This window comes from Ascidia mentula, chromosome 3 (assembly GCF_947561715.1).
Source record: "Ascidia mentula chromosome 3, kaAscMent1.1, whole genome shotgun sequence".
Lineage (NCBI taxonomy): Eukaryota > Metazoa > Chordata > Ascidiacea > Phlebobranchia > Ascidiidae > Ascidia > Ascidia mentula.
The window spans coordinates 7,158,944-7,169,490 of NC_138568.1; the positions used below are offsets into that span (position 1 = coordinate 7,158,944).

Here is a 10,547-nt window from a genome sequence, read left to right on the forward strand (position 1 = left end):
CTGTGACAGTAAGGGCGGACGAAGAGAGTTTCCTTTTGTCAATAAAGTTTGTTATTTAAAGCCCAAATACTTTCTTCACTAATGGGTTGGAAAATAGCTCATTCGGGTAAAACGGGGAATGTCATATATTATACAGCATTTCCAATTCATATTACAACAAAACAGACTCCTATGAAAGATATTAAATTTAAGATACTTTGCAATAGTCTCGTCGCATCAACGTGCAAGGTAATTCGTAAAAGCCAAGGCGCTTTGTGACAATGCTTGGTTTCAGAGTTATGGTGAAATAAATTTAAGTTGGGTCATATATGTTTTGCAGTTATGTCTTAATCATTGGTGCAACGAACAATCCAAACTTCACTAAACCCCTGCCGTTCGGTCGCTGGGACGCGGAAGTCAGCCAGGCAAGCGAACCGTCAGGATTGCTGGCGAACCGAATTTCGTACCCCCTCGCCCCAGTTTGGGATCCTTCGCGCGACCGCTCGCTATTGCGGATGACTATCGAAGTGGATGACGTCATCGACGAGAAGCCGACGTTTGCACGTGACCGCTACGTTACCGCTGTCGAGGCCTCGGCGCATGGCGGTAGTGTGGTTGTGAAAGTAAGTTTTACGGTTCAGTAGTAGGTTGTTGCGTCTCGCCTAGTCATTGTGATACGGCGTAACGCTGCGGCGTAATCCTTAATATGTAGAGCGGTAAATTCGTGCATTGGTAATCACGCCTGGTGAGTATTTTTGTCACACGTTTATTTGAGTCAACAATGGGCACCAGAACCGCACTTAGGCGGGCGTGGTTCGTACTTAGCAAATAATCTGTTAATTCAGGTGGAAGTATGGCGAAACGGACCATGGGAAACTTTTTCTGACTGACATTATAGCCTAAGAAAATGTTTGGGACCAATTATAACAAAAAACTTTTTCTCTTCCATCCCATTGGCTAGAGCAGGAATCCCAAATCATTTATAACGCATGTAGTATATTTGCGGGCCAGTCTTTGTGCGTCAGATGTATATGACATCAATAAATGACGAATGTACAAAAGTGCACATAAGGTAATAGCCCTAAATAATGCAGTATTAGCATATGTTAGTGCGGAGCCCTGGAAAAGACAATACCATGCGGCATTTATTGGTGCCTGAATAAAGTACAATTTCTTCTTTCTGTACGGACCGTTTACAAATGCCTCACAAACAGTGTTTATTCCACCCCAGAAGTATGTGACTTGTATTCCTAATGGTTAGAACTGTTTACGGAGCGCGGTACCTGTCCGGTTGGTAACCCTCGCATTCAAAACACGAAAAACCACTCGCGGAGAAAAAAATTAGTCTATTTAAAGCGACATCTAAAAAACGCACGAAAGATAATCCGCAGCACTTTAATTCCACAGATGAACGCCACCGACCCGGATTTAAACGATTACATCGAATACGACCTGGTCAATTGCAAGCTTATAAAACCCAACAACAAAACTGTGGATCGCCGGGATTTCGTCATCAACAGTGAAACAGGTGCCATCAGAACGTCGTCACTCATCATGGGAAACAAAGGGTAAGCAATAGTTTGTTAAACATTCGTGTTCACACATGATTTTAGCACACTTTAAGCTAAACTCAGAAACATTGACGCACACTCTTCAGTCTGACTGAGTATAGTAAGCATGGGATGTCAATAAAATGCGCAAGTACATTAAATTTGTTAGTTAAGTTAAAAGTATAATTGCCATGACTGTAGATCTCATTCTTGACGCGATTTTGCGTCTCGAGCGCGTTTTTGCCGCCATTCAAGTATCCCGTCAAGGTATGTGAAGACAGGTTGGTAATATCTGTCAAAAGAAATTATTAAAAACATTTCTTATGAGGGCATAGTTTTGGTAATACCGGCGTAATTACTTGAAAGAAATACAGTACAAATATATATAGTGAAGCAACAAACCTCTGATTTACGTCAGCAGATTTTATTTTGAAAATCGATTTCGCTTATGTAGGTTTCCATAACCATCGTGAGTTTCTTATGCAAATAGAATATTACACCAACTAAAGTAATTTGCTGTCGCAGATAATTAAACAATGCCCAACCGAGGGCTAGATCCCTCTACGGCTATTAAGCAAGTCCTAGTAGAAATATACATTGACGTTTCAGCAGCTTTTGAATAAAGGCTGTGTTTGTCGGTCTTAAAGTTAACAAGAATGCCCGATACGCATAGCATCATAACATCGTTACATCTTTTGACTTGGCTTATTACTAATCAAGCGTAACCATGTGGCGCGTTAATGTTCACAGCTATGTCAGCGGCCTAATTATATACTCTGTGTTATCCACTTAGTCGTGCCCCAGAGAAAGCGAGTTTGTGAGCCAGGTGGAACCGAAACTCGCGTAAATATTTCATCACTTTCGATTCACCGAACCGCAAATCAATCAATAACACCCTATACTCTACACTATACATAGTAATTTTAACCTGTTCCCGTATTCGTGGTGAAGAAAATGTCTTCTAGGTCCCGCCACTAAACCCGCTGGCAGTATCTTGTCGTACGACCATGGAAAATCGTAGCCACTGTGGTTGTCCAGCAATATGGGTACGAACAACATAATGAAAAAACTTCGCGTCAGAGGGTGGGCACCTTGAACCTACAAGGGCATTGGGATGTTATTTTAGGATGGTCGCGTTGCACACGCTTGTTGGAAATATATGCTGGTTGAATGGCTACCTTTACAAAGCTATCAAAATGCAATTTTGGGGCCGTGAAACAAATTGAGTGTTGATGGGACTATTCTGTATTAGCACACTGTCATCATGAACGTGTAGAGATTATACATACCAAAAGGCCGCATAGAAAATTACCTTTTCAAATGGAATAGCAAAACAAAAAATAGTGTGACGCCCTGATCTAAATCATCCTCAAGGCACATCTAAACCGCGAAAAAAATATTATGTTGGTCTCTTAAATCGTTCGTTCTTACATGCAGAATGGTAACTTAGCACTATAGCATAGATTAACCGTACTTTTAGTCCGGCATTCGCTGACAGCACGAGAGCTATCCTTTCTACCATGTGAAGTTTGTTGGTGACTTTTACATTTAGAGACTGGTGCGTGTGGTGCTCTTTGTGGAACAGCCTAAAAAAACAACAAACAAGTAATTTAATCGTAAAAAAACAACGCACTTTAACTGGGAGTGCAACACTTTGTGCTTCGCAGAGCTTTCATGCTTGTTGGCTTCACGCCATCGACAGTTTTAAGTTACAAAATATTCGAAGCAGAGGTTTTGTACCTGTACAGTGTGGCGTTCTTGTGAAAGGTAAAGTGTTGAAGAAAGAAGCAGGCATCGTAAATGACCAGCGCTACTAATAAATGCCGTACAACGTCACTTAGCTGGGGTGGTGGGATTGGTAGCGCTCGTGTGGTCTGAAACAAACGTTTTTATTTTAATTTACAAATACGTATTGAAACAATTAGGTGCTGTACTTGAAACCAGTGGTTCTTTTTTTCCACCAAAACTTGCGATTCGACGCCTGCGTACGACTTAACGTGAAAGGTGTCCAAAATAACAAGGGGAAGCGAATACTCAAATGCCTCCCTCAGTTGCAATAAAACTGATGTTCTTTCGTAACCGGCGCTGTTGCTTGTGATTCTAACAAAACAAAAATCGTTTACCACTAAGTTAAAGCACAACACACAAAAGAGGTAAACCACTCACTTGTACTTTTCAGCCAGTTTATAATTGTGAATCACTCTAAAAGCAAAAAGGGGAAAATACGTCCAAACTTGAACGGAAAACGTCTCGTTGTACACCGTCTTGTACCACCACTGATGACGTAACCACTCCCACGTCACGTTTATACCATGTTGAATAATATCAGCGTTGTAATATGCGATGCAGATCACCAGTATTGTCAAAATTCGAAGCAGTGGAATCAAATTGAAGTTGAAGGTTTGGCGCGACACCAAATCATTTTGTACATAACTGACTTTAGTGGTTTTGGTCACAGTTTTCGTCACTGACATGATAACAATTTATGTAAATATATATGTATAAGCATTCTAGTAGGCCTGCCACATAAACAATCACACATTTAAACACAGTGTATGTTTGCGGCATACCATGCTTTATCAACACAAAGTTTGCCTGCGCAATCAAACTCCCACCCTTTCATGCGTATATAGCGATGGCAGTTTTCGCGGACATTAAACTTATTGACGACTTCCCGACCAAACCTAGCATTGTATAGTAGCGCCTTACACCAACCTACAGATCCAGGCCATTGCTCGTTGTTCTGTGAATGAAAGGCCGTTTCCAGCGCCCTTCATTTTCAATAACCTCTCCTTTGTCAAAGGGAGTTTTCTTAAATCTCTTGGAAGTAATCGACAGTGGAAGTCAACGACGTTCTTTAACAAGACTGTGCAAATAGTCTAATGTGCTGCCTATTATAGTAGTCTGTAAACGCTGTGAACTTCTCTTTCAACATATTCTTTCGAATAACCCACAATAAGCAGTAAAACACAATTTTGAACGTCTGTGTTGTACTCACACAAGACTGTACACAAAGCACGTAACCCATCCCATTTGTCTGTTGACTGGAAACTAAACGCTGTTTAAATATTCATCTCCTGAAAAGCGCGGTTTAGTCTGCATTGTGACCAAACAATCGGGTTGTGTGACAAAAGAGAAAGAAAGTCCCTTCAAGTCAACGGCCTCGCTGATTGCCATGCGATCCTGCACTGTTTTTTATAGCAGCTGTGCGTTTCCACCACATCCTGTTCAAATGCGCAATGAACCCTTTTAAAGCACCACTAATCTTAGCTGCGATTATACCATGCCGGCAATTGCGCGTATAATGCAAATTTGAAACAAGTAGTTACAGAGGATGCTTGTATTTCAAAGGTTTTCTGTTGCATACTGGCAACCACTGTCTGCTATAAACTATACATCATTATACAGATTGTGGACTTAAATACCATAACATAACACTCAATCACATTGCAATAACAGATACCAACTAATGTACAGTAAATGTAAACCTAACACAAACATTATAACTTCCACCACTTCCTCATTGAAAATCAAACAATTAACACCAAACAAACGCTCTCTTAGCACTACCAGGACACACACGCACAACAAACGAATGAATTTTGTCGCTTTTATTGCATGGTCGACCGAATTTCCCGCCGTTATTTATGTACAAAATCAGCAGCGCCCACCACTGGTAAAAATAAAAAAATATTTTCTCCACCAAATAAAGCGACAGCTAGATTGTCAAAGCAATACCTCTTTTACGTACAACCAATAACTTAACGACGCAGAATACACCATAGGACATTTATATATTGATGGCAATTTTGATAGACCATGAAGGTTTTTCTGTATCCAAACTGTGGTGCTAAAAATCCCCTTTTTTGTCTCTAGACGATATCTTATGAAGGTACGGGTACGTGACTCTGCGAATCTTTCATCCGTGACAACTTTAGAAGTGTTAATAAAGCAGAAGAGCAGCCGACTTAAGTTTGTCGTCGAAAGTCCACCTGATGTTGTGACCGAGCAAAGAGAAAAGTTCACGGAAATTTTACGTGAGAAAATATCTGCTAGAATGTCCAACCTTTTCTACAGTTGTCGAATATTTCGCCCCTATGTCTATGTTGTATCGTATTAAGTCTCGATTTTATACCTTTTCATAAAATACAGTTTATTGAAAATTTAAATTCTAATAATTATACGCGAGAACAAAAATGGATGGCCCATGCTCCACAAAATAGTGACATGTTTTATGAAAGACTTCCGGCCTTTTTCGTACTTCTAAAATCCTACTGTTTGACAAAAAAGGCTCCCACGCAGTTAATTTACGTAAAATGATTAAATTGGGTTGTGTTTCTATTGTGATTACTTGTCAATATATCCCACAGAAAATTTAACTGGATCGATCGTAACCATTGACAAAGTTCAACATCACGTGACACCCCAAAAACGACGTGACGTCAGCAAGAGTGACGTAACAATACGTGTTTTCGACGGCGATGACGACGTGGATCAAATCGCACAAAAGTTGAAGCGGGGATCTTCGGACCTGAAACGACTGTTCCGAGACTACTCGTTTTACGTAAATGTCGATTTTATTTTTTCGAACAACAGCTACGAAAACATTTTGACATCCTAGTCCTTATCTAGTTTATAATCTGTTGCAAATTCAAGTCATATGTACTCATCTCGTACTTGGAAAACACTAATACAGCGGGACACAGATCCGTTACTTATTTACCTGCATAGTAAATCTGTGTGAATGTTAACGGTCAGGTGGAAAGGAAGCAAACGCCTGCTATTTTTGGTTAGATTATATATTTGAATTAAAAGACTACACTTAAACCGCTAATGTTCGCACAGAGTTCTATGTTACATAGGCTTCTGTGTGTATCAAGTATGCCAACGAATTATGTCCCGGTGTATTATATGGTATTTTTTTAATGCAGCCTTGTTTGCAGGAAATTCAAACAACGGAAAAAGTCATTTCCGATGACGTAATGGGACTGCGTATTGGTCTGTCAGTTATGTTCATCGTGTTGCTGTTGGTGATTGTTTTTTTCCTTGCTTGTCTGATCCACATGCGGCGCACGTGAGTAAACACAAAAGTGTGAATGCTACGATTTTGTCGCGTCAATCGCGTCACCAGTAAAATATACCCGCTATAAATGTACTAACTATAGTAAATATTGGAAACGAGATAAGATGGGGGCTTGTTTCTAAAAACAGAAAATTCCAACTCGATTATTTTTCAGGTATCGCAATAAAATCAGAAAGCTGCAGGAAGAATCAACAACGCCTCAGCAAGATGGAGACGATAATATGCGCGAAATTTCTGCTGACAGGTAAAGAACATACACTGCTATATCTAAAAAATGTGTTTTTTGTTCAACAGTTATAGTTTTCAATACGTGAGTGCAAACGTTTTTGTGATATTGTTACCTGAATTTTGCTTTTCTGTCATAGGAGGAGCGACGAAAAGATATCAAGTAAAGACGGACTGAGGTAAGTCCTGAGGAAAAAGTTTTGCGTTCAACTAAGGGAATCTGCGCGACAATTAAATGGGGGTGGAATGTTGTGTGCAAAAAGTTTTGCCTCATGACGAATCGGTTTTCCTGCAGTTGCGATGACGTCACAAAGGAAAAACAGACGATAGGCGGGGCGGAATCGCGAAGAGTTCAAAGAAGTTTCACAACGGTAGGCAGGTGTTTTGGGTCAATCACATGAAAGTTTGTGCAGTTAAAAAACTACAGGGTACTCATGGAGTCATAATCTGGACAATATAACAAACACTATTATAGTACACCCGTAACCCTTACGTGTAAAAATACATGAAAAGCAATTTAAACAATATAACGTGCGAAAAAAACGTGTCTTTTGCGTCAAAATAAATCGTTTCCATTCAAAATACAAGGATGGTCCTGTGCTCGCTAGCTCCCTCCTGTGGTCACCTTCGCAGATACGAAGGCCAACACGTTCCATGGAAGGAAGGAATTTGCAGGTTTAATATGTGTTTTTGTTTTGTGCTTATGACTGTGACGCCAAAATTTCCTAATCATATGACCACAATTTTGGCAGGCAAAAAACGTGATGTAATTATTTGTTGACCATTTTGTAGTTCTCACTGATAAATGAAAAAATAACTTCCATTGCACTTTGCTTTGGCATTGTGAGGTCATAAATGTCACCCTTGGCATTGTGAGGTCATAAATGAAAACCAAAAACAAACATAACTCGGTCAAAAACAGCTCACAACTACGTTCACACCAGCCCTAAATCCCTACACGGTGACGTCACTGTTTTGTTCGTCTCTTTCAGACGCACGACGCATTCGTTTGTGACATCACACTGCACGCGACGGGGTGCGACAAAGCCCTGACGCCACTTCACGGCTCGGATAGCGGATCGTCGTTCTAGGATGGACCCGGGTCCGGGATTCGAATGACAATGGACCTGGTCGATTCCGGCGTTCTGCGGTTTTTCAGAGAACTGGGAGGCACTGAATTTGGTTTAAACTCTTCTCGCTTTGGCCTCGCTAAAGACGACTTGCCGCTATAGCAACGGAGGTCGTCCTGGCGCCTCAACGCGTTGCTATGACAACGCGACGGGACCTCGCGGTCGCTCGGGCCTGGATCGAAAGTTGGCGTGCCAAATCGGCTCAACAAACGCGGCGTTAGGGCGCCACCAGTGCGCCCTCTGGTGTTCTGGAGCCACGGATTCGCACTTTTGATGTCACGCGTTCCGGTCAGTGCGCTTTTCACGTGATCCTGGTGCTGTAACCGGATGTTACGTCCGCGCATCACCAGCCACGAATCGTTGAATCCGCCCGCGTCGTTTCCGATCCAAGTGTTCTTAAAATTGTATTTCCTTTGGGTTAGAAAATATTTACGCCATGATAATGTAAAGCTGAATGTGGCGTTCACTTTGTACATGTAATGTATATTTCACTTCCTGCATTTAATGTATTGGATGAGGCTTTAATAAAGCGTTTCCCAGAACTTTCTCAGCAGACAATTCTCCGCAAGTGCCAGTACCAGAAACTTCATCACGTATTGCTAACATTCCCCCCATGTCATTCATTTCATAACACACGTCCCCTAGTTTTCCCCTTTTACGATATTTCCAGTATTGTGCATTATATAAAATTGAAAGTCTAGCAAATCACCAACATCAGTTAAAACAACATCAAGGCAGTTTCAGGGTAAAGTAATACGAAGTATCCAGGTTAAATGGCTTAAAACATTTAAGTATCAGTAACAGTTAAAATGTTATATGCTTACCAGCATCATGGACGGCTTGCTTGAAACCTGTTTATTCATCTTAAATGAAAAAAAAACATTGTGTTTTATTTCGGGGAAACCTCCAAAAGTTACACAACAACTAACTTTGTGTCGAGGTGAGGCTCGGGGTTCTACGTCATCGCTTGTTACGTCACTATCGCACGCAGTGTGGTTCATCATAGGAGTGGGTGTGGTTGGAGGTGTGGTCGGATGACTGCTTGGCAAAAATTTTTTCGACTTAATATTGCGCAACTTCGATTGTGACGTCACACTTACGTTTTGGCGTCCTTGGCCGCGTCGTCAATAAAACGGTCTACTTGCATCAGACGAATAAATACCTGAAGGTTTTGGGCGTTGCTTCGTTGCCTTGAGAAAATATGTTTGAGGTTAGAATATAGTGGGGTTTGCGAAAAGATGGTAGTTTGCGCACGTTGTGTTAACCGGTCATTATTTTGACGCCATTATTCCAAATGCTGCAGACAATATAGGTCTAAACCACCGCAAAACATATGACTATTTGTCGGCATTTGCTTTGTCTTTTAGTGGTAGAACTATCAATACACTTCACATTTTTCATGAGATAAAACCAATCTTGCTGCATTTTGAATAGTTTAGCGGAAGTTAGTTTAAAAATCGCTTTGTAAGTGCGTTAAATGTACAGCAACCTGGCAGCACTCTTCATATGTACCCTAAAACGCATTGATTGCTTTCGGGGCGACGTCAAAGTGACCTTAGACTCTAAAGTAATTCCAAAGTGACACAAGTAATCAATCACACCTTAATTGGCGCTCAATGTCCTTTTGCAACTTGCTCGTCCGCATTTTCGCTTGCTGGGAAGAGATGAGCGCCGGATTTGTCGTGCTCGCCACTTTCCTAACCAATAGGGTCTCGCGACGATTGTTGCGTCGCTGTGACGTAACAAGTGACTCCATTATCATGCAACAAACGAACGAATGTCGAAAGCTTCTCCAGTGGGAACAGTGCAAATAAACGAGCTGGTTGGTGGAAGAGGTATTCACAAGTGGTTCGGGCACTTTGAACTACCTTGTTAACAAGCCACAAGTGGACTAACTGGCGGTTTTGGGCGGATTTGCGCAGCGCTAATACCGCAACCAGGTCTGCAAACAAAGAAGATGGACGCTAGTTTTTAGTCCCACAGGATTAAGCACCTTCCAAACATGAATGCATTTGCAATGTATTTTTGCTACAACATGAAGTTTTTAAGTGACATCCATCGGTGACAAACTTTTGCAATTTGGTATAAAATCACTGGGTTCTTGTGTGAAAATACGGTTTATCGCTGTTATAGAAAGCATATTAATATTTACTTGTGACAGACAATGAAGCCAAAACCTGCGAAATGCTTCAGTGGCCCATGAGATTTCATACAGTGAGCAAAACGTACACTGGTCAAAATCCACAACCGAAATTAGAGCAACTACCTATTATTATTGGTTGTCACATTGAACAAATTGAAATGATTTATCCGTCGTAAATGGTCCCATAAAAGCGACAAAGAAAGCACCTCAAATATGGAAACAATGTATACTTTACCAGGCGTTTTAACATCTTGTGTTGATAGAGTAAACATTGTAACATAAGGAGCATCTGTTTCGACACAAAACGGATTTAAAGCCATGTTAGTGTTCACACGACTGGCGAGTTTCTGCATGCCTTTCTACACTTAATCATAAATAGCAATTATCGAAGTAAATTTTCCACGTGAAAAGGCGGATAACCAGTTATAAATTATAAA

At 40.9% G+C, this 10,547-nt stretch overlaps 3 protein-coding genes across 4 annotated transcripts in view; 1 reads left to right on the forward strand and 2 right to left on the reverse strand.

The window, feature by feature from the left end:
• LOC145893935 (cadherin-23-like) overlaps positions 1-7,951 on the forward strand; it is a 33,355-nt gene extending 25,404 nt beyond the window's left edge. The window contains exons 37-46 of the mRNA XM_082982340.1: positions 320-602; positions 1,387-1,547; positions 5,406-5,566; positions 5,900-6,093; positions 6,473-6,603; positions 6,767-6,856; positions 6,978-7,016; positions 7,133-7,208; positions 7,426-7,512; positions 7,830-7,951. Of these exons, the coding sequence (XP_082838466.1) occupies positions 320-602; positions 1,387-1,547; positions 5,406-5,566; positions 5,900-6,093; positions 6,473-6,603; positions 6,767-6,856; positions 6,978-7,016; positions 7,133-7,208; positions 7,426-7,512; positions 7,830-7,928 (1,321 nt within the window). The 3' untranslated portion in view covers positions 7,929-7,951. The remainder of the gene's footprint in view (positions 1-319; positions 603-1,386; positions 1,548-5,405; positions 5,567-5,899; positions 6,094-6,472; positions 6,604-6,766; positions 6,857-6,977; positions 7,017-7,132; positions 7,209-7,425; positions 7,513-7,829) is intronic.
• On the reverse strand, positions 1,418-4,044 carry LOC145893937 (uncharacterized). The gene is made up of 6 exons (XM_082982342.1): positions 3,696-4,044; positions 3,464-3,629; positions 3,270-3,403; positions 3,004-3,115; positions 2,458-2,627; positions 1,418-1,821 (listed from the first exon to the last, which is right to left on the reverse strand). Exons 1-6 carry the CDS (start codon positions 4,001-4,003, stop codon positions 1,734-1,736), a joined length of 978 nt encoding a protein of 325 aa, XP_082838468.1. The 5' UTR covers positions 4,004-4,044; the 3' UTR covers positions 1,418-1,733.
• LOC145893939 (uncharacterized) lies at positions 7,925-9,902 on the reverse strand. 2 transcript variants are annotated; one of them, XM_082982345.1, is made up of 6 exons: positions 9,569-9,902; positions 9,068-9,157; positions 8,897-9,005; positions 8,792-8,830; positions 8,055-8,362; positions 7,925-7,982 (listed from the first exon to the last, which is right to left on the reverse strand). In XM_082982345.1, the coding sequence occupies exons 1-6, from the start codon at positions 9,727-9,729 to the stop codon at positions 7,925-7,927; spliced, it is 765 nt and encodes a 254-aa protein (XP_082838471.1). In that variant the 5' UTR covers positions 9,730-9,902. The 2 variants fall into 2 exon arrangements, with proteins under 2 accessions (XP_082838471.1, XP_082838470.1); XM_082982344.1 differs by having other exon boundaries at positions 7,925-8,362.
• Positions 9,903-10,547: the final 645 nt, after the last annotated feature.

What these genes read in the sequence shown, in the direction of transcription:
- LOC145893937 (XM_082982342.1), bottom strand. Translation starts at nt 4,003, where the DNA reads ATGTCAGTGACGAAAACTGTGACCAAAACCACTAAAGTCAGTTATGTA. An exon ending in AAAAGAACCACTGGTTTCAA is followed by an intron (nt 3,404 to 3,463) that starts GTACAGCACCTA and finishes CGTTTGTTTCAG; the next exon opens with ACCACACGAGCGCTACCAAT. An exon ending in CAGCGAATGCCGGACTAAAA is followed by an intron (nt 2,628 to 3,003) that starts GTACGGTTAATC and finishes ATGCCCTTGTAG; the next exon opens with GTTCAAGGTGCCCACCCTCT.
- LOC145893939 (XM_082982344.1), bottom strand. Translation starts at nt 9,729, where the DNA reads ATGATAATGGAGTCACTTGTTACGTCACAGCGACGCAACAATCGTCGC. An exon ending in GCGGCCAAGGACGCCAAAAC is followed by an intron (nt 9,006 to 9,067) that starts GTAAGTGTGACG and finishes TTTGCCAAGCAG; the next exon opens with TCATCCGACCACACCTCCAA. An exon ending in GCAAGCCGTCCATGATGCTG is followed by an intron (nt 8,363 to 8,791) that starts GTAAGCATATAA and finishes TACAATTTTAAG; the next exon opens with AACACTTGGATCGGAAACGA.